The sequence below is a fragment of the Gopherus evgoodei genome, chromosome 18 (genome assembly GCF_007399415.2).
Source record: "Gopherus evgoodei ecotype Sinaloan lineage chromosome 18, rGopEvg1_v1.p, whole genome shotgun sequence".
In the NCBI taxonomy this organism is placed as follows: domain Eukaryota; kingdom Metazoa; phylum Chordata; order Testudines; family Testudinidae; genus Gopherus; species Gopherus evgoodei.
In genome coordinates, this window is record NC_044339.1 from 1,523,283 (window position 1) to 1,550,922 (window position 27,640).

Genomic DNA, 27,640 nt, shown 5'->3' on the forward strand with positions numbered 1-27,640 from the left:
ACCTCATCCCCCCACAGCCCTTACCCCCAGCTCCGAGCCCAGTCCCTCTGAGCTGGAAACCCCCTGACCCCATCCCCACAACAGCCCTGACCCCCAGCTCTGAGCCCAACCCCTCTGAGCTGGACACCCCCCTGACCCTATCTCCCCACATCCATGAGCCCAGCCCCTGTGAGCTGGGCACCCCTGAACCCAGAGCCCAGCTCCTCACCCTGCCCTGGGCAGCAACAGCACCACCCCCAGGCAGCGACAGCCCATTGGTACCAACCATCACAATCACCCAGCAACTGCCCATTATGTAATTGCAAATGTATACAGACCATTACAGCTTTTAATGTTTTTAAATAATGTATTTAGTGTATTTTCAAATTATTACAAATTAATTTTTCAATGTATTTCACTAGTTATTTTTTACATTTCCTAATACATGTTACTATAGTATTGCAAATGTTTTATGGAAGGGGACCCTGATTTTGCTTTGCCCAAGGCCCCCTGAATCCTCTGGGCAGCCCTGTCTGAGTTTTAAGCCCTGCTGCTGTGTTTTGCCTGCAACAGGCAGGCCTAAGCCTGTGAGTGACCCCCATAGCAGTTGCCTGAAGAAGTGCTTGGGGGAATCATGCAGAAGGAGCGTGATATTTGTTTGAGTTCTCTCCTCATGGAGGCTGTGCTCCACTTGGTGCAGGACAGCAGTCTCAGCAGGACTCTAGGCCCAGCACCTTGCCTCAGTTTGTGGACTTGTACTGCACCCATCACCGGGCTCAGTCTGGCACCGTTACCCCTCACCAGTGCCCAAGAAGCAGTCAAAAATGTTGGATGGACTGGTTAGGTTAGTTGTCGTTCTGTTGCTTGGCCAGTGTAGAGACCACTGAATGCATAATAGTCCTCTGTAATGTTCTGTCCTGAGCACAATTGGCATGTTATGAGGTAGTGCCTGTGAGGGACAGGTGTCTGTTTATGTCATCCAGCCATCATGTCTTAGGTCTTCTGCGGGGGGAGCTTTTCCATCCTGCTTTCATTGGTGACATCTGTGATGCTCTGGTATACATCTATGAAGACAATACTCTTACAGGATCATCTGGCAATACATCACGGGTTGATGCAAAGGCTCTTACAGAAGCCATTTCTAGTTTCTTGGTTTCTCTTGTTTTGTGGTATGACATATTGTTTGAGATCAACATAACTAGCAAACAACTTCGGGCAAAAGAATTTGATATATGTGATGCCATTAATCAACTTGGAGAAACCAAGAGGTTTCTTGTGGGCCGCAGAAGTGACGCAGCCTTTGAGAAAACATTGGTAGATGCAGGTGAACTTGCGGAGGAGTTGGATGTACCGGCACTTTTTGAACCAGATCCAATCCGTATTGGAAAGAAGAGGAAGCAGTTCACATATGAAGCAGATGACGAACCTATTTATTATCCGAAAGAAAAATTCAAAGTGAACTTTTACTTTGCAGTCACTGACACAGCAATACATTCGGTTGAAGAAAGATTCACATTGATGCAGCAAATTAGTTCAGTATTTGGCTTCATATATGATGTTTACAGTTTGCAAAATAAAACACCAAAGCAAATTACGGAACATTGCTTGAATCTGGAGAAAGCTTTGCAACATGGTGAATACAAAGATATTGATGCCTTTGACTTGTGCAGTGAATTGCAAGCTATTGCAAGACGAGTCCAAAGGAGTTCATCACCGCAAGATGTATTGAACTTCATATGGGAAAATAAGCTGACAGATAGTGTCCCTAACACAGTTATTGCTCTTCGCATCCTCTTGACTCTCCCAGTTTCTGTGGCCAGTGGTGAGCGAAGCTTCTCGAAGCTCAAGTTGATAAAAACATATACGCGAACATCAATGTTGCAACAAAGACTTGTTGGGCTATCTACCTTGTCAATAGAACATGACATTGCTCACAGCATTGACTTGGAGGAACTTGTTTCTAAATTTGCTAAATTTAAAGCGCAGAAACATAAATTCTAAATTATAACATGTTACTCTGTGACCGTGTATTGTGTATAATGTATGTGATTTTGGGGGGAAGGGGAGGGCGCAAGATGGAAGTTTCGCCTAGGGCGCAAAATATCCTTGCACCGACCCTGCTTGGTCATACAGTTTTTCTGCTTCCATAAGTGTGCGAGAGCAAAACGCACTAGTTCCCACTCAGAGCCTTGTTAAAACAATACACAGCTAGGCCACAGGTGCTTGCATCAGGGCCACCGGGGGGGGGGCAGCGGCAAGAGGGGCAATTTGCCCCAGGCCCCGGGTCCCACAGGGGCTCCCACAAGAGTTTTTCGGGGCCCCTGGCGCGGGGTCCTTCACTCACTCCAGGGGCCCTGAAAACTGTTGTGGGGCCCAGGCCCCTGGAGCTTCTTCTGCTTTCAGTCTTCGCCGGTGGAGGGTCCTTCCACTCCGGGGTGGAAGGATCCCCCGCTGGCGAATTACTGCCGAAGTGGGACCCACCACCGAAGTGCAGCCGGGTCTTTGGCGGTAATTCAGGGGCAGGGGGCCCTTCCATTCCAGGACCCACCGCCAAAATGCCCCAAAGACCCCCCCCCGCCGAATTACTGCCGAAGACCCCACCACCACCGAATTACCACTGAAGACCCAGCTGCACTTCGGCGGCGGGTCTCACTTCGGCGGCAATTTGGCAGTGGGGGATCCCCGTCATGGGTCTTCAGGGCACTTCGGCAGCGGGTCCCGGAACGGAAGGACTCCCTGCCGCCGAATTACCACCAAAGTAGGGGCCCCCCACCGCCAAAGACCCCAGGCCCCCGGAATCCTCTGAGCGGCCCTGGCTTGCATCAGCACTGACCAGGGTCAGTTTGTTCACATTGTAGTTCTTGAGAACTAGAGCTGTTGAGATTATTTCTTTTCCCTTTTTGAAGGCAATTTCTTGGTTTGGCCCCATAGCCAAAATGTCTTAAACTTGAATAGTTTGTTCAGTGATTTTGTCACTGAAGAAAGGTCTTATAGATATTGGCCAAGATACTGTGCCATCCCCAATATACATCTCAGTTTTGGTACATTGACTGGTACATTCAATTCTAGAAAAGACGGTTACTCACCTTTGTAACTGTTGTTCTTCGAGATGTGTTGCTCATATCCATTCCAGTTAGGTGTACGCGCCGCGCGTGCACATTCGTCGGAAAACTTTTACCCTAGCAACTCAGTGGGCCGGCAGGTCGCCCCCTAGAGTGGCGCCACCATGGCGCTCCATATATACTCCTGCCGGCCCACCCGCTCCTCAGTTCCTTCTTGCCGGCTACTCCGACAGTGGGGAAGGAGGGCGGGTGCGGAATGGATATGAGCAACACATCTCGAAGAACAACAGTTACAAAGGTGAGTAACCGTCTTTTCTTCTTCGAGTGATTGCTCATATCCATTCCAGTTAGGTGAATCCCAAGCCTTACCTAGGCGGTGGGGTCGGAGTGAAATGTGGCAGAATAAAACTGCTGAGCCAGAGGCTACAGCCTCTCTTGACTGCTGAACCAGGGCATACTGCGAAGCAAAGGTAAGGACCGAGGACCAATGGAGCTTCGTGACAGGTCTCGTGGGTAGAAACACGAGCCAGCAAGGCGGCAGATGAAGCCTGAGCCCTGGTAGAATGCACGGTGATGTGGCTTGGGGAAATATGAGCCAAATCAGAACAAGTGGGGATGTCCGCCATCACCCAAGATGAGATCCTCTGAGAGGAAAACAAGCAAGCCCTCCCTTTGGCCCGCTACCGGGGCAGAGCTGGGGCACCTTAGGAAATGATTCTGTCAGCACAACATAATGCGAGCACTCCACAGATGTCCAAGGAGTGCAACGGTTATGCCCATTGCGTTGAGCTGTGGGTAACATGAAAGGCCAAAACACCTTAGGGAGGAAAGCCGGGTGCGGTCACAACTGCACCTTGTCTTTGTGGAACCTTCGTAAGATCTCTGATCTCAGAGACCCGTCTGGCCAAGACTAGGTTGAGGCCCCAGGGCGGGGCTGGGCGGCGCACCCGAGGGTGCAAGCGCTCCAAGCCCTTGAGGGACCTCGAACCCATAGAGCGTGGGACACTGAACGTCCATCTTAGCCTGCTGGAAGGTAGGGACGGCTGCTGAGAGTATCCTCAGCGATGATACCGCCAGATCCTGCCGCTGAAGGCCAGAGGCAGGCCAAATAGAGGGGATCGAGACCTCAGCAGGAGCAAGATCGAGCGTACTGCAGCTGTAAAGGAAACGCTTCCACCTGGCTCGGTACGTTGACCAGGTGGAAGGCTGCCTGTCACCCCAACTCAGGTACGCAGGAGCCACCGTGAGGCGAAGAGGCTGCAGGTCCGAGTGACGAAGCCTGTCATTGCCCTGAGTGATGAGGTCTGGGCTGACAGGCCGAGCAACGTGGTATGTCAGTGCTGTCTGGACCACTCTGGAGTGATCATGATGACGCACGCTCCGCCCCTGCGGAATTTGAGCAGGACGTAACGAACCAGTGGGAACAGCTGGAAGGCATAATGCAGTTGGCCGTTCCACGGTATCAGGAATGCGTCCAAGATCGATTCCGAGGAGAGACCTTGGAAGGAGCAGAACACCTGGCATTTCCTGCACTCGCGGTGAGCGAACAGGTCTGTGTGAGGAACCATTTCCACCTCCGGAAAGCGGGACGCCTCACATGGGGCAGAGTGATGACTCGTAAGACAGGAAAGACCTGCTGAGTCAAAGAGATAAGACGTTCCGAACGCCTGGGAGAAAGGACGTCGCCAGCTCCATCGAGCGGGCCATGCAAAAGACCCGGAAATGGATGGCCTCCTGACAAAAAAGGGGGGAGGACTATGTCCCCCCTGAATGCTTATGAAGCACCTGGCCATTGTGTTGGCTGTAAACACTGAGATACAACGGCCTCGCAGCTGCCGCTGGAACCCCTGGCATGCCAGGCGGACTACTCTGATTTTTGGGGCATTAATGAGGAATGCCAGCTCCCTAGAAGACCGAAGGCCTTAAGCTCGGAGGTGACCATGAGCACTCGAGCAGAGAGATGATGCGTCCGCCGTCAGGGGCAGTGAGGGCTGGGGCGGATGAAACCGCATCCTGTCCACACCAAGGAGGGGGTTAGCCACCACTCTAGGGAGCCTAAGGCGTTCGAGGGAACGGTGACTACCATGACCATTGGCTCCCTGTCCAAGCGGTACGCCGAGGTGGGCCGGACTTGGAGAGGACTGAGGCGGAGCTTGGCGTGCTTGGTTACAAACTTGCGGGCAACCATGGACCCAGGAGACTGAGACAAGAACGAGCTGAGGTCGTTGGGAAAGCCTTCAGACCTCAGATGATTGATGCCATCGCCTAAAACCGCAGTTGCGATAAGCAGGCTCCGGCTAGGTAGGAGACCAAGATAGCCCCTAGGAAGCCCAACCTCTGCGTGGGAACCAGAGTGGATTGCTCTATAGTAATCATCAGGCCTTGATCTGTGAATAAGACCGTGACGATGCCCACGGCTGAGTGGGTTGTGCGTCAGAGTCTCCTCGGATAAGCGAATCGTACCAATACGGAAAAACGCATATCCGACATAGCTACGGTAGGCGGCGACTATGGCCGTAAACCGGGAGTATTCACCGCTGGCTATAAAGCGGAGGCATCTCCCGTGCGGAGGGAAGATGGCATTGCGAAAGTACGCGTCCTTCCTATCCAGGGCGGCATAGTAGCCCCCAGGAGGCAAGGATGGAATAGTGGTTCCCAGGGATACCATGCAGAACTTTAACCTTATCCCAAACCGGTTGAGTCCATGCAGGACCAGGGAGGTCTGAGACCTGTGTTCGAGTGGGGAACTAGGGCATAACGGGAGTAAAACCCCTAGCCCCTTTCGTCCGCTGAAGGGGGACAGGGCTGGAGCAATTTAAAGGTGGTACCTATGCTCCATCGTGCGCAGGACCCAGCGATCTAAAAGTAACTGGGGCCATGCCAGGAGAAAGCGGGATCAGGACCCCGTCCTGCGACTGGTACACCGCCCTCCGACGAACCTTGGAAGGTCCGTCTTTGGTCCCAGTGGTAATTGCGAGGGACCTCGACTCTGGCTTTTTAGGGGGCCTGACGTTTGTCTGCGACCACCTTGGCCTTGCCGTTTTCCAGAGTTCTGCCTCTGGCTAGGCACAGAGTATGGCGGCTGGGGCCATAAAGGCCTGCGTTTGGTCGCAAGCGTATACACGCTGAGACGCATTAGGACCCTATTGTCCAGCAGGCTTCGCAGTCTGGGGCTGTCTCTGCCGCGAAGATGCCTTTACCAACAAAGGGTAAATTCTTTCCCCCGTCCTCCAAGACGGCAGCGAACTCTAGGTGGGAGGTTCGAGGGAGAAACTCCTCCACCCAGGTGCTATAATTATCGCAGCTAAGCAAGGCTTGTTGCTTTGCTACCCAGAGGCGCAGGGCCCCTGCAGAGTACACCTTGCATTCGCCAAGGCTCTTTCTGCTTCGGGGCTGGCGCCCGCTGGCCATGATATCAGGATCGTGGTCCTGAGCATAAAATCTGCGCATATGGGATGACACGGATGCGTGTCCGGATGGCCATGGAGGTACTAAAAGAAGGCACGGGCCGAGTCTCTGACTCACTCGGACCTTGCCCAACTCGGCACCGGGGACCGGCATCGGGAGGCGTATCGGTACCTGGAACGAGATCCAGACCCGCAACCAGAACGGTGTCGGGAGGTCGACCGAGATCTCGAGGCTCGGAGAAGAGCTACAGGAGTCAAGGTACCTGCCCCGGTGCCAGATGTCGGAACGGTGCCGATAGCGGGTCGGCGAACGGGATACCGACCGGTGCAGCGAGTGTGACCAGTACCGAGGAAAACAGTACCGGGACTGCCAGTGGTGTCCGGCGTGCCGACAGGACTTGGAGTGTCTGCGGGACCGTGATCATGGACGGTGCCGCTCTGCTGTACTGACAGGGACAGTCCCTTGAAGAGACTGTATTACCCGTACCGGCGGTGCCCGGGTCAGGCAGCACTGACTCTGTCATGGCACTGAGAGCCCTCGCCGTTGGTAACATCTCCGGCGTGCAGGGAACAGCAGGCTCAACCACAGTGCGTACTGGGGAGCTGTCAGGCACCGGATTCGACGGCCCTCGTGGGGCCGGGATCCACGGTACCGAGGTCATTAGAGCTTCGGTAGGTGCCGGTGCCGGGCGAACCGAGTTAGATAAGCTGTCTGGCTGCGGTGCCGTCAGCACTGAAGCAGCGGGAGTAATACGCTCAACCACGGCGCGTGCCGGGGAGCCGTCGGGCACCGGATTTGATAGCCCTTGTGGGACTGGAATCGACGGTGCCGATAGAAGCAGCCGGAACAGGAGCTCAACCACGGCGCGTGCCTGGGAGCCGTCAGGCACCGGATTCTACGGCCCTTGCGGGACCGGGATCGACGGTGCCGACGTCATCGGTGCCGCAGCAGGTGTCGGTGCCGGGCGATCCGACTTAGACTAGCTCTCTGACCGCGGTGCCGTTGGCACGGAAGCAGCCGGAGCATTAGCTCGACCACGGCGCGTGCCGGGGAGCCGTCAGGCACCGGATACTACGGCCCTTGCGGGACCGGGATCGACGGTGCCGACGTCATCGGTGCCGCAGCAGGTGTCGGTGCCGGGCGATCCGACGTAGACGAGCTCTCTGGCTGCGGTGCCGTTGGCACGGAAGCAGCAGGAGCAATACGCTCAACCACGGCGCGTGCCGGGGAGCCGTCAGGCACCGGATTCTACGGCCCGTGTGGGACCGGGATCGACGGTGCCGACGCCATCGGTGCCGCAGCAGGTGTCGGTGCCGGGCGATCCGACGTAGACGAGCCCTCTGGCTGCGGTGCCGCTGGCACGGAAGCAGCAGGAGCAATACGCTCAACCACAGCGCGTGCCGGGGAGCCGTCAGGCACCGGATTCTACGGCCCGTGTGGGACCGGGATCGACGGTGCCGACGCCATCGGTGCCGCAGCAGGTGTCGGTGCTGGGCGATCCGACGTAGACGAGCCCTCTGGCTGCGGTGCCGCTGGCACGGAAGCAGCAGGAGCAATACGCTCAACCACGGCGCGTGCCGGGGAGCCGTCAGGCACCGGATTCTACGGCCCTTGTGGGACCGGGATCGACGGTGACGACGTCATCGGTGCCGTAGCAGGTGTCAGCGCCGGGCGATCCGACTAGACGAGCTCTCTGGCTGCGGTGCCGCTGGCACGGAAGCAGCAGGAGCAATACGCTCAACCACGGCGCGTGCCGGGGAGCCGTCAGGCACCGGATTCTACGGCCCTTATGGGACCGGGATCGACGGTGACGACGTCATCGGTGTCGTAGCAGGTGTCAGCGCCGGGCGATCCGAGTAGACGAGCTCTCTGGCTGCGGTGCCGCTGGCACGGAAGCAGCAGGAGCAATACGCTCAACCACGGCGCGTGCCGGGGAGCCGTCAGGCACCGGATTCTACGGCCCTCGTGGGACCGGGATCGACGGTGCCGACGTCGTCGGTGCCGGGCGAGCCATCTTAGACGAGCTGTCTAGCTGTGGTGCAGCTGGCACAGAAGCAGCAGGAGCAGTAAGCTCTACCACGGCGCGAGCCGGGGAGCTGCCAGGCAGCGGATTCCCTGGTCCTGGGGGACTGGAATCGACGGAGCCGAAGTCATCGGTGCCTCTGCAGGTGACGGTGCCGGATAACGCAACTGAGGCGAGCTCTCTGGCTGCGATGCAGGTGGCACGGAAGTAGCGGGAGCAGGGGGCTCAACCACGGCGCGTGCCGGGGAGCCGCCAGGCACCAGCAGGAATCGTAGACTCTCTCGACCTCGGAAGAAGGGAGCGGTGCCGAGTCGACATCGGTGCCGGCGACGGTCGGTGCCGAAAGGCCTTGGTGGTACCGGCGGGGTCCGGTGCCGAGGAGGCGCTTCTGCCCGCCGCTTGAACATCGCTCCGCGCCCAAGGTGGAGGGGTAAGTGAAGTCCCGCACCTTTTTGTTCTCGGCTTAAAAGCCTTGCAAATGGGGCACTTATCTGTCAAGTGTGATTCCCTGAGGCACTTCAACAGGAGTCATGTAGATCTCTCTTCGGCCGCGGCTTCTGGCAAGCCGGGCCCCTTTTTAAAACCCGGTGAGCCATGCATGGCTCCGGCACTGGGCTCATGGAAGGGGCTACTTCCTGAACCCCGCTAACTAAACTAACCATACAAATGTATATATAAAAGTGTTATAACTGCATAATTATATACGAGAAAACGAGTAGCTAGGGAAGTGGAGGTCAGCTAAGCCGCGCTCCACTGTTCCAACGACCGACACGGGCGGTAAGAAGGAACTGAGGAGCGGGTGGGCCGGCAGGAGTATATATGGAGCGCCATGGTGGCGCCACTCTAGGGGGCGACCTGCCGGCCCACTGAGTTGCTAGGGTAAAAGTTTTCCGACGAATGTGCACGCGCGGCGCGTACACCTAACTGGAATGGATATGAGCAATCACTCGAAGAAGAATTGCTTTTACTTTCTCAGATGGAATCAGTCCTAACCCTTTCTTTATTGTTTATTCCTGTAAGAGAGTTGGGACTCACCACCAGGCGCCTCCTACTGGTTATCTCTGGGAATTAGCTCTATCCAGTGGAGCGCCCCATCCTGGCGGTGTCCTGTCCGTCTTCCTCCCCTCCATTGGCTTGTGGACCCATGTTCCTCCCAACTCGTGGCATCCTCTTCAGGACCACTGCCCTCCAGCAGTGCCCTTTAGTCTCTCCACACCCCCTTCTGGGGGGTGGGGGTTTGATTAGCAGTCTCTGTGCACCCCAGCCACCACGTATAACCACACACCCCCGAGTCTAATCCCTCTTGTCAGGGATCTGGCATAGTCTATGATGGCCACTCCCTATGGCCGATGGCAGGGAGGGAGGGGACTCAGGCCTGTCCTCTACTCTGGGTCCCAGCCCAGGGGCCCTCTGGCAGCAGCTTCACTGTCCTCCTTCTCTCCCCTCTTCTGTCGGCTTCCCTGGGCTGCAGCAGCCCACACTCTTTTGGGGTGGGGCAGTCTGCCCCAGTACAGTTCCAAAAACTCCTTTAGGTTAAGTGGAAGATGCATTTTTCCTTCTTAGCGTCAGTCCAGACTGCCTGATAAGGTGTAGGACTTCACTGAGGGTTTTGGTGTGTCTTCCATGGAAGTTCCACTTATCAGAGTCTTATGGATTCTCTCGTTGCTTTGCTAGGTGAGTGTTCAGTTAGTGGTGACCTAAGTTCTTGGTTTATTTGTTGTTATGACATCTCTCATGAAAAGTGAGTCCAATCCTGGATTTGCAAATGCATTCTCATGTCTTGGAAGTGTCGTTGTTGTTGAGGGGAAGTTTTGAGGTGTTGGCCTTAGGACGTGTTCTCTTCCCCTGCAAAGACCTCAGACACCACTCCTCAAATGTGGACACAGCCTCATGGCACAGACCTCTCCCTCTGGGTCTGTCCAGTGCAACAAGTTTCCAGGTTTTAATGTCTATCTTGCATGCTTTGAGGTTGGCCTTCAAGGTGGTGTCTTTGTATTAGAGCAGGTTCCTGTCTCAGCTGGCTGGAAAGCACTGCTTTCGGTATATGGGAAACCTCCATGCACACCTCTTGTCCAGCCCAGCAAAGCTGAGTTCTGATTAGCATTCTCCTGATGGCAGGGATCTGGCACCTCTCAGTGACCTCTGTGCTGAGATCCTGTCCTACCCCTTGATGTTGCAGTTGGATCATGGGCAGCGTAGTGGAAGCTCTTCAGCTGTTTGATGTGGTGGCGTGTGTAGCCCCCATGGAGGAGTGAGGTGAGTACAACAGAGTGGTAGGTTTTTTTATCTTGGTTCTGAGGCAGACTCCACGCTTCCTTTGGAGTTCATGGGTAAGCCTGCCAAATGCCAAGCTGGCCTTTGCCAAGTGCTGAGTGTTCTCATCATCCAACATGGCGTTGCTGGAAAGCATGCTGCCCAGGAAGCAGAATTGCCTGACTGAGTTGAGGGGTTTGTTGTCAGTTGTGATGATGGGATCATGCTGTAGGTGGTCTGGTGCTGGCTGGTACATGACTTCTGTCTTTGTCAGGTTGATTGTGAAACCGAAGCATTTTGAGGCATAGGCAGAGTGGTTCACAATAAGCGGAATGTCTGTGAGTGTGTGTGCAGTGAGAGCACAGTTGTCAGCAAACAGGAGATCTCTTAGTAGCTGTTCAATTACTTTGGTGCAGGCCCTGAGTTGTTGTAGATTGATTAGACCCCCATCCAATATAAACCAGATATCTAAGCCTCTGTCAACGTCCTGGAATGTGATCAAGAGCATGGCTGAAAAGACAGCGGAAAAGAGGGCAGGAGCCATTACACATCCTTGTTTGGTGCCATTGGTCAGTGATTCTCAATCAGGGGTATGTAGAGGCCTTCTGTGGGGACATCAACTCATCTAGATATTTGCCTAGTTTTACAACAGGCTACATCAAAAGCACTAGTGAGGTCAGTACAAACTATAATTTCATACAGACAATGACTTGTTTATACTGCTCTATAGACTATACACTGAAATGTAAGTATGTAAGCAGAGTCAGGATGAGCTCTACCCTGACATCTGGTGGTGAATTATGGCGAGTGTGGAAAAGAATTTCAGAGGCTGATCATGTTTGCATAGGCACACCCACTCTGCCTAGCATAGCCCACGGCAGCCTAAAATGGTTACTTTCACAGCTGTGGGATCCCCAATTTCTTTGATATTGGGGCAGGAGAAATAAAGTGTTGTCACCCTGATTAAGTAAATTAGGAACTACGAAACTGTTTTATGATAAAGGGTTTCACTATCAGCTAAATAGCACTCACTAGACAAGGGACATGGGTTCCAAAAACCAGTGAATTGAGAGAGTGCAGCTCTGGCTCTGGTGTTGATTTTTGGTTCCCTTAAGAATCTAGATACAGGTTACTGAGCTGGACTCACTATGTGCTAATGGTGCACTAGCACTGGGGCTCCCCTACTGTGAGCTGAAATCACTAAAGAGCTGGCATTGCTGAGCTGAGAGCACTGAGTACTCTGCTAACTAGTGGGGGAGCCTGAAGCTATACTGTGATGCAGAGCAGTTAGTTAGCAGAGGGGAGTGGAGCAGTTTGTGGAGCCATGGAGTGAGTGGAGCCGAGCAGTTTGCAGGGCTGGCTGGAGTGGCTCATGGGATGGCTGGTGGAGCAGAGTGGAGTGGCTGGTAGAATGGAGCAGTTTGTGGAGAAGGTGGAAGCAGAACCCCACGGAGAGGGAGGGCAATTGGCCCCGAACCATGTAAGGTGCCCCTTTCTACCCAGGCTAGGGGGGCGGGACCTCTGCAGATAGACTCTCGAACTCTGGGGCTGCACTAACCCGGGACAGAGACTTTTGGATTGTGGGGCTTTTGGGACTGTGGGTGATCTTTGGTTTGCTGGACTCTAGGGACATTTGGGGTATTGGACTTTGGAGTCTTGGGGTGATTTGGGGGTTGCTGGACTCAAGAGCCCAGGGAAAAGGACACAGCCCAATTTCCTGCGGTGGGTCTTTGCTCACGGTTTGGTCTATGAACTGTAGTTGAGGTGTTTTCCCAATTTAATGCATGTTGTTTATCTCATGTAATTAAACCTTTTCTGCTACACCGAGACTCTGCACTTGTGAGAGGGGAAGTATTGGCTCTTCGAGGCGCCCAGGGGTGTGTTTAAGATTTTCCCAGGTCACTGAGTGGGGGATCAAGCTGGTTTTGCATTACGTTGTAGGGAAGGGACCCCTATGTATTGAAACTGGCCCTTGCTGCTATCATTTCGGCCTGGTAGAAGGGTTACAAGTACAATATTTATATTCCAGTCGATGTATTTTATAATTACATGGTAGAAATGAGAAAGGAAGCCATTGTCAGTAACAGCGTGCCGTAACGCTTGTATTTTTATGTCTGGTTTTGTAAGCAAGTCGTTTTTAAGTGAGGTGAAATGTGGGGTAGGCAAGACAAACCAGACTCCTGGAAGGAGTCTAGTTGTCTGGAAAGGTTGAGAGGCATTGCTGTGGGTGACAGGGAAGGCTTCTGATGAGTCTCCATAACCCTGCCCATTATGCCATCATGAAGTGAGCGGATGACAGCAATCGTCTTCTCTGGGCAGCCAAAATGTTGAAGGCGTTTCCACAAGGCCTCGCAATTCACTGTGCCAAAGGCCTTGGTCAGGCCAACCAACACCACGTACAGTTCCTTGTTCTGTTCACCAGCCCTCTCTGCAAAACTCATGTCCATGCTGCCATGGCCAGGACGAAAGTCACACTGTGACTCTGGATACCCCGAGTCCACTAAGTGAGAGATGAGCCTGCTGAGGACTGCAAGGATCTTCCCTGCTATGGACAGTCATGTGATTCCATGATGGTTCTCACAGCAAGGTATGCTTCCCTTCCTCTTGTATAGCTGGACTATGAAGGCATCTGTGTACTGTGTACTCCTGGGGCATGGTGTCCTGTTCCCATATAGTCTTGAAAAAGCTGGTGAGTTTTCTGACCAGGTGAACACCTCCACATTTGTACACATTAAGTGGAATGCAACCAGGGGCGGAGACTTGGCCCTGGACAGCTGCTTGATGGCTTTAGTAACCTTGTCTAAAAAAGGGTCCATGGACAGTCCCTCCAGGACAGGACACTGCGGGAGGGAGTGGATGGTTCCGTTGGACATAGTGGATTGACGGATCAGGAGACTAGCAGAGTGCTCTGCCCAGCTTTTGTCTGTGAGGAGACAGTTACCATCTGCTGTGAGGACAGGATATCAGAATATCGTCCATGAGAACTACAACTCCATTTGTGTTAGTGAGCAATTCTGCCATTGTTTTGGGGAAAATTTCAGGTGCACTGGCAATTCCAATCTCTTCTTGAGATTCACCGTGACTCTCAGCCAGCCAGTAAAACAGAAGGTTTATTAGACGACAGGAACACAGTCCCAAGCGGAGTGTGTAGGTACAGCTAGGACCCCTCAATCAAGTCCTTCTGGGGATTCAGGGAGCTTAGACCCCAGCTTGGGGTTCCCTGCGTTGCACCACCCAGCCCAAGTCTGAAAACAAAATCTCCTCCAGCAGCTTTCTTCCCCCTCCCTCTGCTCCTCCTCTCCTCTGTTCAGTCTCCCAGGCAGAAAGTGTCACTCTCCCAACCCCCCTCCTGGCTCAGGTTACAGCTCAGGGAGCTTCCTTCAAGGGAAGTCCCCCATCCCCACTGTAACTCCCCTGCAACATTCCCAGGTCCAATCCGCCCGCTCCCTGATCCGCAGCCGGTGTGGAAGGGGAGATCTTTGTCTCACAGCTGCTTCCCTGAGTCTGTTCAGATCCATTGGGATTTGTATTTTTCAATTTTTCTTTATATTTGGTACCATTGGGGCACACCGTGCAGTTGGCTTTAACTCAGTTTCCACTTTATCAAGTAATGGGCTAGGAATCCTGCACGGTGTATGTGCACTGTATGCAGGGCTGCAAGGGAGCTGCTACGGGCTGGTACGGCGTGTCGGTAAGAACCCGCACTGGCCTGTGTGCACCCTGCCCTTTGTGCCTCCCCTGCAGCTGCCCCGCTGGTAGGATCCGTAATGGCAGGGCCACCAATGGGGGGAATGGGGAGAGGGCTGCAACGTTAAAGCGCTGCTGCAGCAAAGGACCTTGCAGTGCTTTAATGTTCCTGCCCCTTTTGCCCCCCCTCGGCCACCGATGGGCAGGGGGAGGCAAAGGGAGCAGCTGCCCCAGGGCCGGCGATTTAAAAGGGCCTGGGCTGCAGATGCTGCTGCTGCTGCTACTGCGGCAGCAGCGTCTGGAGTCCCGGGCCCTTTAAATCAGGGCTTTGGAGCTGTGCTCTGGCTCTGCTCCGGCTCCAGGCAAAAACCTGCAGCTCCACTGCTCTGGGGCAGCTCCGGCTCTACTCCAGAGCCCTGCTTTGAATCCCCACTGGAGCCCCGGGCAGTGCGGGCCAGGCAGCCTGGAAGGGCTGACTAGGGGATGCTTCCCCTTCCACCTGAGGCCCCGCCCCTTCTAGGGGCTGGAACTGGCCCCGTCCCGTCCTGGTAAGTGTCCGAAGTTACTTTCACCCCTGATATGGTTCAGCATTGGTTCTTAAGGTCATTTGCACTTTCAGAAGTCCAATATCACCAAATATTCCATCAAGTTCGTCCACCTTTCTCACTAGGCCCATCATGGCTGCCCCGCTGCGGCTGGGAAGGCTGTTGGTCTGTGTCCTTGGATCACATACACTCTGAACACAAAGCTCTTGTCTTTGTAAGTTGTTCTGTGGGGAGCTGGCCCATGCGGCTCAGAATCCCTCCAGGGCTCGTCAGAGCTGTGACAGGTAAATTCAGCTCTGAGAGGGGTTGACGGCAATTGCTGAGATGAGATGATGTCAGCTCTGAGTCAATTTTAAATTCAATAGTCTCACCATCAATAGTCCGTTTCACTCTCCAGGCACGTTCTGTGTCATCACAAGTGATAGATCCCAGAACAACGGCTTGTCTTGATCGTCTATAATATGAGTCAACTCCCTGACTGCTTTGGTGCAGCAAACAGCCACAAAATGTCCATGTTTCATGCACATATTACACCATGCGCCTCTGGCTGGACATGAATCATCTCTTGGGACATGACTTTTTCCACACCTTGGGCACTAGGCTGGAATTTGTCGCTTTTAGCCTGTGAGTTCTCTCTCCTGGCCTCAGGGGTTTATGATAACAACCAAGTGTCCGTTTGCAGCTTCTAAGCTAGTTTCAGGTTTTTCAAAGTTCCTCCCACCATTTGGTCTGTTGTTTGACTATTTCTAATTGCTTTGCTCTCTGTATAGCTGTGGCTGGGGTTAAATCTCTTCAGCTGTAGCTGCTGTGAAAGGTTTTATCTGTTAACCCAGTAACCAGCCTGACTCTGATGTTTTCCTGTTTTGCATTCCCCAAATCTCAGGTTTCAGCCAGTGTATTCAGAGCTCTTATAATTCAGTCAATGTTTTCCCCTGGTTTTTTGAATTCTCTGGTGAAAACATGGTCTTTCATAAACTACATTTCTCTGAGGTATAAAATATGCATCAAACATAGTCAAAACTTGTCCATAATCATCTTTTGTGACTTCTTCAGTAAAGTCAATAGATTTAAAGATATTCTCTGCCTATTTCCCCATAGCATAAATTAGAGATGATACCTGAATATCTCCAGTTTCTATGTGGAGTTTTTTTTGCAGTTAAAAATCTTGCAAATTACTATTGGGAAGGTTGTCAAAGTTGTAGTTCTCTGGGGTCTTCTCCCTGCCACCTCTTCTCCCTGACTGGAGGTTTGGGCTGCAGCAGCCATGACTGGTGCAGATTGTTGTGGACAACAGCTTCCACAGCGCACCAGCCCCTCAAGCCTGGTGTCCCCCGGACGGAGCATGGCCAGGGTCTCAGCTGGCAGTGAAATCACTGCCTGAGCCCCAGTGCCAACAACACTGCCTGAGACAAGGCCTGCCAGTCCCCTGTACTCAGCTGGCCCAGCCCCCAGCAGCCCTGGGATTATTCCCCCCGACAGACTTCATTCTGGGAGCCATGGTGACCTTGGGGGGCTGTTACCCCTCTGCAGGGGTCTGCCTTGCAGGCTGAAATGCTGCCATGTGGCTGGGGGCAGTGTCGCAGGGTACTGCCTCTCCATACCCCTGTGACCAGCTGTCCCATCCCCCATGGCCTCCAGCCAGGCTACGGTTATGCTCAGCCCTTTTGGATGAACCAGAGCTTAGCTCAGCAGTGCCATGGTCCAGCCCCTTAGTCCTTCTGGCCCCTGTGTCTGGGGCCTCCATGCAGCCTACTTGGTGAGCCTGTAGGGATCCAGTCCCTGCCCCACCCTGGATCCAGCCCAGGGACCCTGCAGCAAGTGGGTTTTCTGCCTCATCAACCCACTTCCTTCTTCCCTCAGCTACTTCCTGCACCAGCTCAGCTTGGGTGCAGGGGCTCACCCTGGCGCCAGGCTCATGTCCCAGCCGCTGCCACAGCCAGGGGTGCGGGAAGTTTTTATATGGGGAGGTGCTGAGAGACTTTGAACCAAACTGTAAATGATGGAAACCACTTAGACTCATAGAATATCAGGGTTGGAAGGGACCTCAGGAGGTATCTGGTCCAACCCCCTGCTCAAAGCAGGACCAATCCCCAAACTTCCTCCCCCCGCACTTCAAGCCCGGGGGTATGGCAGCCCCCCAGCTCCACCCCGTTCCAGCACCTATGGCCACAGCAAAGCATGAAAACCAAACTAACAGCAATAAAGCCCAGCACCACCAGGGACCCAGCCATCGTACTGCACCCACTATGTGCAGGAGCCTGACAGCAGCTAGGCTTCCTGCTGGGAGCTGAGGGGTAGAAGCCTGATGCTCTCCCAGAGCTGGGGGTCCTCTGAACTGGGCTTCTCCCAGGTAAAGCACCACCTCCAAACCTGGCATCAGTCATAGGTGCGTGGGGCAGGGCTGCCTGAGTCCACAGCTGCTCTTTAACCCCTTCTTGCCTGCTGTGGGGTTTGTGGATCCTGGCCCTTGGGGTCAGAGGCGCAACCCTGGAAGGCGGCGTCTGTGTGTCCCCAGAGCAGGCTGCAGCTGTGTGAGCTGGTGCACGTTGTTAGAGCAGCTGGGCGCTAGGCAGGATGAGCCTGCAGCCGTTTGCATTCTTTGCCGTCTCCCAGGGCAGGGACAGAGGCAGTGGCCATGGGATTCAGGGGCTGCACATACTGCTGGGGCTTGGATGGTGACTTCTTTCTCTCTCCCCCCACCCCAGTTAACCTGGTGGATTTTTGTGGGCAGACCATCAGAGACGACGGGCTGATTATCAATTCGCACAGGGACTCCCGGCGCTACTACTTCGTGGCCACGGGGACGGACTGCTCCCTCACCATGCAGGCCGCGTCGCCCAGAGACAAAGTCCAGTTCCAGTTCCGCTTCTTCTTGGTGTACAGCCTGCTGCGCCTGGCCCCCAGCGGTGGGTCCCTGCCCAACGCCACCCGAGCGCCTCTGTCCCCAGAGACTGCCAGGCCCAGCCAAAGGGGGCCTGGGCAGCCCTCATCCGGTGGAGACTGGGAGCTTCAGGACCCCTGCAATGCTGGATCGTTTGTGCAATTCTATGATGGCAGAGATCGTGCCGCCGAGCCGCTGGGGTTCCCGTTGTGTGGGAAGAGCATCCCCAGGCCCATCCTGTCCACCGGGAATTACCTGACCCTGCGCTTGGTGACACGGGGGCAGCAGCCCCGGGTGGATTTCGTGGGTGATTTTACATCCTTCCGGCTGGGTGAGGGGCCATGCGTGCAGGCAGCACAAGCCAAAGGACTTTGCCAGACTGCCCAGCTCCAACCAGTATTCAGTCCAAAGATCAGCTGCCCAGCCCCCCCCCCCCCACCTGCATGGGGGGCCCTCGCCAGCTGGGCCCTGGGGCCTGGTCACTGGCCATCACAGGGACAGGGCACATATGGCAAAAGGCTTCAGTGGCAGAAATAAACAGAGTATTTGTGCCACCTGCTGAATCTCTGCCAGGCTCCACAGGAGCCTTGTCCTTGGGTGACTGGGTCAGGGCAGGCAGGGGGCAGAGGCAGGGCTGGCACGTGAATGCCCAGGGGTGCAGATTCAAAAGGCCACATGACAGGCAGTAGGGGTGGTGGTGGATCAGGCACGACATGGACTTGGCAGCAAGCATGTGTGATAGCGCATCACCCCGAACACTCATCTGAGCACAGGGAAAATGCACCTATTTGCCAGGGACTCCAGCGTCACCTGGAACACACACCGACGGGGGCCTATGTCCCACGCGCACAGCTGCACATATATTCCTGGACATACACCGTCTCACACAGGCTGCACACATACCTATATACATACACACACACAGGCACACAAACACCCCTGCACACACACACAAGGCTGCACACACACATAGCACATCTCACACATGGCTGCACACATGCTTACACACACACACAAGGCAGCACATGAACAGCTGCATACACACACACACACACACACACGCACACAGAGTCTCACACAAGGCTGCACATGAACAGCTACACACACACACACACACACACACACACACACACACACACACACACACAATCTCACACAAGGTTGCACATCCTCTCACATGAACCCTCACACTTTCTCTCCCCGCCCAGCGCAGAGCCGAGCCCACTGTGGCCAGCATAGTTCAGGGCTTCAGGGCGTGCCAGCTGTCTGGGGCTCTGAGACACAGGGTTCCTGGCCCTGCAAAGAGCCCTTTAGCCAGGGTGCCCTCATGGCCCTGCTGAGATCAGTGGCGACCTGTCCCTGACACCAGTGAGCTGGGTGTGGGTGGCGTGATTGCCTGGCTCTGCTCTCAGTGGTCACTGCCAGGCCCCAGAGCCAGTGGGTCCCAAGACAAATCAAAGGCCGTTCTTTCTGGTTAGACATCTCCACTGCTCTGGTGCCTCCCCCCACGACTGGAGAGGCCATCTCCTCCCCAGAGCAGTGGGTGCTGCCATATCCTTAGCCTCTTGCAGACTTGGCCCTGCTGGCTCACCTGTGGCTAGTGGCGTGTTAATTCCTGCTTGCAGTGTCCCAGGCAGGGCCCCAGCTTGTAGAGATCCTGGGTCTGAAATGCTGCAGCATGGCTAAGGTTGCCAGGCTTTCGACCAGAATGCCCCGTTGGAAAGGGACCCTGGCGGCTCTGGTCAGCACCACTGACCAGGCTGCTAAAGGGCCAGTCGGTGGTGCAGCGGGGCTAAGGCCGGCTCCAGGCCTGACTTGGCTCCGCTTGGCTCTTGGAAGCTGCTGGCATGTCCGGCTCCTAGGCACTGAGACAGCCAGCGGGCTCCGTGTGCTGCCCCTGCCCCGATTACTGGCTCTGCAGCTCCCATTGGCCAGGAACCGTGGCCAGTGGGAGCTGCAGGGGAGGTGCCTGGAGGCGCAGGCAGTTGTGACAATGCGGTTCTGGCGGGACCCAACTGAGAGTGCCAATTTGGGATCAATTGCTCAAACAGGGCAGTCACAGCCCAAGGCTGGGGTTTTCCCACCTCTAAGGCAAACCAAACCAGCCAGCCAAAGAGGACTTTGGTTTCACCCCACTGGCTAACCACAAGTCACACAAGCAATTTCCTTAGACACTCCAGTCTCCCAGTGTCACCACCAGTGCCACCCGTCCTGGGGATGAATGGTTATGAAAACCAACACCCCAGTAAAAGAAAAAGGTTCTCTTGATCCCAAAGGACCAAGCCCCAGACCCAGGTCAATATACACATCAGATCTTACCCACAAATCACGCTGTTGCCAATCCTTTAGAATCTAAAATCTAAAGGTTTATTCGTAAAGGGAAAAAGGTAGAAATGAGAGCTAGAATTGGTTAAATGGAATCAGTTCCATACAGTGATGGCAAAGTTCTTAGTTCAGGCTTGTAGCAGTGATGGAGTAAACTGCAGGTTCAAATCAAGTCTCTGGAGAACATCCCCCGCTGGGATGGGTCATCAGTCCCTTGTGTAGAGCTTCAGCTTGTAGCAAAGTCCCTCCAGAGGTAGGAAGCAGGATTGAAGACCAGATGGAGATGAGGCATCAGCCTTATATAGGCACTTCCAGGTGTAAGAACACTTCTTTGTTCTTACTGTGGAAAATTACAGCAAAATGGAGTCTGGAGTCACATGGGCAAGTCCCTGCACACCCTGCTGAGTTACAAGGCGTATCTGCCTCCTCTCCATGGGTCAGTTGTGTAGCTGATGGTCCTTAATGGGCCATCAAGCAGGCTAAGCAGAGCTAACATCAACTTGTCTGGGGTGTCACCCAGAACTACAGCACCAATTTGAAATACAGACAGTATAGATCCAATACTCATAACTTCAACTACAAAATGATACAGACATACAGACAGCATAATCATAACCAGTAACCCATAACCTGGTCCTCGACACCTTATATGCCCCCCTTTGCACAAGATTTGGTGCCATTACAGGACCTTGGTTGCAACCATGTTCTCTATGGTCCCAGTTTATATCAATAATGTCACAGCAGTACACAGAGTCCCCTGGCCCCTCTGCCTAGGAGCCAGACAGGCTGACTTCTTCTGAGAGCTGCCTGAGCTACGTGCTGTCCAGTCACCCGACCCCCAAACCTCCCCCCATGCCTCACCCCCTGGCCCAGCCTGGAGCCCCCTCCTGCACCCCAACCCCCTGCTCCAGCCTGGAGCCCCGCCTGCACCTCAACCCCTTGCCCCAGCTCAGAACCCCCTCCTGCACCCAAACTCCCTCCCAGACCCACAGCCCAAGCTCTTGCCCCAGCCCTGAGCCATCTCCTGTACCCTAAACTCCTCATCCGCGGGAGCCTGTACACTTGATCTCTGCCACTGAGTCATGTTCCCATGCCAGTGCATGCTAGTAGCTGCCGCCAGGGGTGTGTGACACACCAGGTGCTGCCATGCTGTCAGCGCTGGCCATGTCCATTTCAGGTTTCAGCACGTCCGAGTGCAGCGAGGAGCCGTACTTCCAGTGCCGCAACAGCAAGTGCATTCCCATGAGCCTGGTGTGTGACCGGACGGGGATCGACAACTGCGGGGATGGCTCGGACCAGGCAGCCCACCCCCCTGCCAAGTGCAGAGGTCAGTGTGGGTGGGGAGAACCCAGGGAGGGCAGGCAGGGGCGGGGTAGAGGGAGCACCCCAGAGAGCAGATAATGGATAAGAGGGCTGGAAAATATGGGCCTGATCCTGCCTGGTGCACTCAGGAGTGCAGGGGAGCATTCTGGATGGGAGGACGGGGGAGCAAGCAGATCAGGGCGGGCGGGGGGGGGAGTTCTGTGGGGCCTTAGCTGAGGCAGTAGCCAGGAGTGGGAGGGGGCAGCAGAAGCTCAGGGCTGCTCCACTCCAAGGGTTTTCCTGGCCTGGGGACTCTTTGCTGGGCTGATGCCTGCACTGGCAGCTGGTGCAATTACACCCCCTTCCTCTCCCCCATGCAGGCCGCCCGCCCACATCAGCCTTTCTCCAGCCTGCGAGCAGCCCTGCAGCCCACATCACTCCCTGCCTGGCAGCCTGTGGCGAGGCAGAGAAGAGCCAGCCCTTGGCCCCAGACACCACGCCCCAGGACGAGTATGCAACAGGTACCTAAGTCCACATGCAATGTCCTGGGCCTGGCCTAGAAATGTGCTCAGCACCTGGCCTTGTTCTCAGCATGCCCTGGGGGCAGGGCTGGGCTTTTCCCCAAGGTACAGACGGGGACTGGGGCACGGCCAGGGGCACTGACATCTTTTTGCCAGTGGGTGCTCCGCTCTGCCTCCGCCTCCCCTCGTGAGCGGGGGCAGGACCTCGGGGGGGGGGGTAGGCCAAGCGGGGGCAGGAGCACAGTTCAACCACTGTAGCCCACAAAAGGTCCTGTGGGTGCTGAGCACCCCGTTTATTTCCGGTGGGTGCTTGACCCCCAGAGCACCCACGGAGTTGGCACCTATGCACTCAAGGTCACATGGGGGTGGGGTGACCAGATGTCCTGATTTTATTGGGGCTTTTTCTTATATAGGCACCTATTACGCCCCCCCCCCCCATCCTGACTTTTTACACTTGCTGTCTGGTCACCCCATACAGGGAGGCTGTAGTAGAGCACGGCCTCGAACCAGGTCCCAGCTCAGTACCCGAACCACTGGATCAGCCTTCCCTGCGACATGCCCTGGGGGGAGCCCAAACCTGTGGGCATCCTGGACCCCTTCTGATCTAGTTTCTGGGAGGCCAAAGCCCAGGATTCCCTCAGCACTTTGCAAAAGGATTGACAGATGTGTGGGTACGTGCGTGTGTGCAATGAGAGCTATGTATGTGTCATGACAGACATGTGTGATGATGTGTGTAATGGCAGGTGGCTGTGCATGTGTGCAATGAGAGACGTGTGAGCATCTTATGACACATGCGCATGTGAAATGATGGATGTGTGCATCCATGTGCAATGACAGATATGTGTGCAGGTGCAATGACGTGTGCAATGACAAATGTCCATGTGCAATGAGACTGTCATGACACGTGTGTGTGCAATGAGATGTGTCTGTAATGACGTGTGCTCGTGTGTGACGTGTGCATGTGTATAATAACAGGCAGGGGCGTGTGTATGTGTGCAATGATGCATGTGTGTGCATCTATAATGACAGGTGTGACAAACTAGGAATGTTCTTACTGTTTTCTCTGAATACGGTGTTGGTGCCTCAGTGTCCCCTATGCAGTTCTTAAGTATCTAGGTGGTTTGAATAAGGGTGTGTGATTGCTGCAAAGAGCCAGTGCCCCTAAGTGCCTGACACTGTCTCCTAGCAACTGATGGCCTGGGCCCCTCCTTTGCAAAGGTGCCAATTGAAGGTGTTGGCAACAAAGAGATCAGGTGACCTCCTGGCCAGGGAAAGGGGCTGAGCAGAGAGGAGGGGCTGGAGGAGGTTTGAGTCTGGAGCAGGCTGGGGACAAGGAGTGAAGTGCAGACCTGGGGGTCTGGCTCACTGCCCCCCAGAATGGACCCGGCTGAGGGGTCCCGTTCTCTGTACCTACAAGCTCTGTTTTAGACCCTGTTCGTGTCATTGAATAAACCTCTGTGTTACTGGCTGGCTGAGAGTCACGTCTGACTGCAAAGTGGGGGTGCAGGACCCTGTGGCTTCCCCAGGACCCCACTGGGGTGGACTCGCTGTGGGAAGTGCACGGAGGGGCAGAGGATGCTGAATGCTCCAAGGAGAGACCCAGGAGGTGAAGACGTGTGAGCTTCTTGCCCTGCAGACAGCCTGCTCCAAGGGAGAGGAGGCTCCCCAAAGTCCTGACTGGCTTTGTGGGGAGCAGTTCCAGAGCATCACCCGGGGACTCCATGACAACTGGTGATAGAAGTGGGATATACTGCACCCCGTGTACAGCGCTGCTTGCAGTAAGTGACTGGGGAGCAGTAAAACAAAGGGGGGATAACGAGGACCAGGCATGTTGAAGGCTCAGAGATGGATGGTTTCAGGGGGCGGTTAACCTCTGGGAGTGTGTGACCTGCGAGAAGGACTGTTGGAGTAACGGGGTTCCCCTGAGGACTGCAGGGAGCAGTGTTGGGGTGGAGGAGCTTGCTGCTCGACCCTGGGAGAGTGAAGGACTTTTGCTGTAACAGGGTTCCCCTGGGGATTGCAGGAGGAGTCTGCAGCTCGACTCTGGCAAAGAGGTGGTGATCACAAGAGGGGCTGGCACACCAGGGGTTCTTCCTGGAAACCATGGGGGAGCTGAGAGCACACAGGCCTCAGAGCAACTTGGGAACGGTGAAGTGATGGCCTATCACCATCTCCTTGAGAAGAACATTGTTATCCCGTGCAGAAAGAGAGCGTTATGCTTGGGGAAGTTCACCAAGGCACAGTTAATCGTGCAGTTGGAGGAGGAGGACGGCTCTGAGGAGCAGATTCCTGACCCAGATGGGGCTACAAGAGGATCTGGGAGCAGCTGGAGCAGCAGCCAGGCATCCCCGAGAGTCTGGTCCCCAACCAGACGAGGGTCTTCACGATCGGGTTCCCCATCAGGGAATCGGAGATGGATGGGATTGGAGCAGAGCCCAAGAGAGCGAGAGGACTGTGAGAGAGAGCAAGAGCCTGAGGAAAAGTTGCAGGAGAAGCAACAGCAGAATGGACTGGTGATGGTGGAGTGGAGAGGCATAGGGGACACTGAGGCACCAACACAGTATTCAGAGAAAACATTAAGAACATTCCTAGTTCGTCACCACAGGTGTGTGTGTATGTGTGATGATGTGTGCTAGTGTAATGACAGGTGGTTGTGTGCACGTGTGTGAAGGTGGTTGTGTGTAATGACAAGTGGGTGCATGTGTGTGGTGACGAATGCACTTGTGCAATGACAGGTGTGTACATGTGCGATGTGTGTGTGCAATAACAGGCATGTACGTACATGTGCAATAACGTGAGTGCATTTGTAATGACGTCAGTATGTACTTGTGTGATGACACGTGTGCTCATAGGCAATGACAGATGGGTGTGTGTGCAATGGCAGATATGTGGCTGTGTGTGTGTGCATGTCCAATGATGGATGTGTGTGATGACACATGCATGGGTGCATGCACAGCAGGTGGGTGCATGTGTATGTGTGTATAATGACAGGTGTATGCACATGTGTAATGACACGTGTCCATATGCAATGATGTGTATGTAATATGTGCACATGTGCAATGACATGCATGTGTGTGCAATGACATGTAGTGTGTACATGTGTAATGACAAACGTCTGATGACAGGCATGTGTATGTGCATGTGTGCAATGACACATGTGCATGGGTGTCTAATGGCATGTAGTTGCAGGTTTACCTGTGTGCATATGCAATAACAGCTGTGTGTGTGTACATGTGCAATGATACCTGTGCAATGACACGTGTTTGTGTGCGTGCAATGACAGCTATGTGTGTTTGCAATGACAGCTATGTGTGCATGATGATGGTTGTAATGACAGGTGTGCATGTGTGTAATGACAGGTGGGTGTATGATTTGTGTGCATGCATTGACAGGTAGATGCAGGTGTATGCAATAGGGGAGGTGCATGTGTACTTGTGCTATGAGACGTGCAGAGAGGTGGCTGCATTTGTAATAACAGGTTGGTGCATGTGAGTGCAATGACACACGTACACGTGCTATGACAGGTGGTGGTGATGTGTGTGTGATGATACGTGTGCGATGACAGGCATGTGTACGTGTGTTCCTCCTCCCCCCTGCTCTGAGCTCAGGCTCTAGGAGCAGCCCCTTGGCAGCGGAGTGGAAGATCAGTTGCTGTCTCACACTGACCCTCGCCGAGGCTCTGGGCCCTGCAACGGGAACCTGCTCCATTCCGCGCCCAACAGCGACCCTGCGCGGGCCAGTGTCTGGGAGCCTGCTGCAGCATTGCCGCCTCTGTCCACCCTGTCCCTGGTGTCTCGCGCCCCATGCACACTGCAGCTGGCTTAGCACCACATTGCAGAAGGAGCAGGGTGGCAGCAACTCAGGCCCTGTGGCCCCATGGGGCTCTGCCCACTCTGTGGCAGGGCAGGCTTGCCAGAGTGGTCTGCTTTTGGCTCCAGCACATAGTGGGCAGAGCAGTGCTGGGGAGCTGAAGGGAGGCATCCAGCACTCACTGTCCCCAGCCCTTTTCCTTCCTCTCCAGGTAAGAGGAGCTCGTGCTCCCTGCTGGTCCTCTACATGCTCCTGGGGCTGGGCATGGGCTCAGCCCTCCTGCTCTGGTGCTGCTGGTCCCCTGGCTGGTTTGTCTGGAGACTCGGGGCCTGCCGGTTCCTGCCTGGCTGCAACTCCATATGGGCCTCGTGCCAACTCTGCCCCCGCAGCTGTGCCCCCAGGAACCACGGCTGTTCCAGCAAAGTCACGCCGCAGCACAGCGCCGAGCTGCCCATCTGATGTCAGCCAGGGCACCGGGCTGGAGGAGCAGAGAGCCGCCTGTGACGAACTGGGAAAGTTCTTAATGTTTTCTCTGAATACTGTATTGGTGCCTCAGTGTCCCCATGGCAGTTCTTAAGTATCTGGTAAAGCAAAGGGCCAGTGCACCTAAATGCCTGACACTCTGTCTCCTAGCAACGGATGGCCTGGGCCCCTCCCCTGCAAAGGTGCCAGCTGAAGGTGCTGGAGACAGAGATCAGGTGATCTCCTGGCCTGGGAAAGGAACGGAGCAGAGGAGGAGAGGCTGGAGGGGGTTGTTAGTCTGGAGCTGGCGGGGGTCAAGGGTGGAGGGCAGACCTGGGGGTCTGGCTCACTGCCCCCCAGAATGGACCCAGCCGAGGGGTCCAGTTCTCTGTACCTACAAGCTCTGTTTTAGACCCTGTTGCTGTCATCGAATAAACCTCTGTTTTACTGGCTGGCTGAGAGTCACGTCTGACTGCAAAGTGGGGGTGCAAAACCCGGTGGTTTCCCCAGAACCCCGCTGGGGTGGACTCGCTGTGGGAAGCGCACGAAGGGGCAGAGAATGCTAAATGCTCCAAAAAGAAACCCAAAAGGTAAAGCAGTGTAAGCTTCTTGCCCTAAACAAGTCTGCTCCAAGGTAGAGGAGGCTCCCCAAAGTCCTAACTGGCTTGGTGGGGAGCAGTTCCAGAGCATCGCCCGGTGACTCCGTGACACCGCCCTTTCCTGTCTGGGCGCAGGGATTCTCTCCGCTGGTTTGGGTCACAGCAGGCCGGGCTGTGGATACCAGCTGGGTGCGGGGTGGGGAGAGATGAGAGAGAACGGGGCAGCTCCCAATACCTCCTCTGCTCACTCCCATAGACACAGGCCAGGCTCCCTGCGCCTCCTCCCATGGATCAGTTCAGCCGCTTCCCCCCCTGCCCCCGAAACACAAGGGCCCTGAGGGCTGCTAGGGAGCCCGGGAGTTGCCCCAGTAAGTGATGCAGGTGGCGGAAGGAGCAACTGATTCACCGGCGGCTTGAGTGGGGATTTGCCCCTCGCCTCCGAGCACCGTGCTGCTGGGAGCAGGCCGAGTCCCCCTCAGCGCTCTGCCCGGGCCTGTGGTGATGCCTGCCGCACCGAACGCATTGTCCCACCACGTGATGTGACCCCAGCAGGTTGTCCGCGGCGAATAAAACAAGCAGGCCCTTTGCTTTGGAGCGGTGTGTGCCCAGCCCTGGGCTGGCCCTGCAAGCGGGGAGGCTGGGTGGGCGTCACTCGTGCTGCCCGGGTCATGCTACTGCAAGCGCTTCAGGGGTGACCAGACCTGGCCCCTTCCTGGGGCGCTGCACCCGCCTTCTTTTGCAGGTGCCCCGGCTGTGCCGAGGGCCGGATTTGGCAGCAGCTCC

At 55.1% G+C, this 27,640-nt stretch overlaps 1 protein-coding gene across 1 annotated transcript in view; it reads left to right on the top strand.

Moving 5' to 3' along the window:
- LDLRAD2 (low density lipoprotein receptor class A domain containing 2) overlaps positions 1–26,340 on the top strand; it is a 43,360-nt gene extending 17,020 nt beyond the window's left edge. Inside the window, exons 2-5 of the mRNA XM_030537798.1 lie at positions 17,663–18,169; positions 21,341–21,490; positions 21,846–21,986; positions 26,008–26,340. Coding sequence (XP_030393658.1) covers positions 17,663–18,169; positions 21,341–21,490; positions 21,846–21,986; positions 26,008–26,255 — 1,046 coding nt within the window. The 3' untranslated portion in view covers positions 26,256–26,340. The remainder of the gene's footprint in view (positions 1–17,662; positions 18,170–21,340; positions 21,491–21,845; positions 21,987–26,007) is intronic.
- The last annotated feature ends 1,300 nt before the right edge of the window (positions 26,341–27,640 follow it).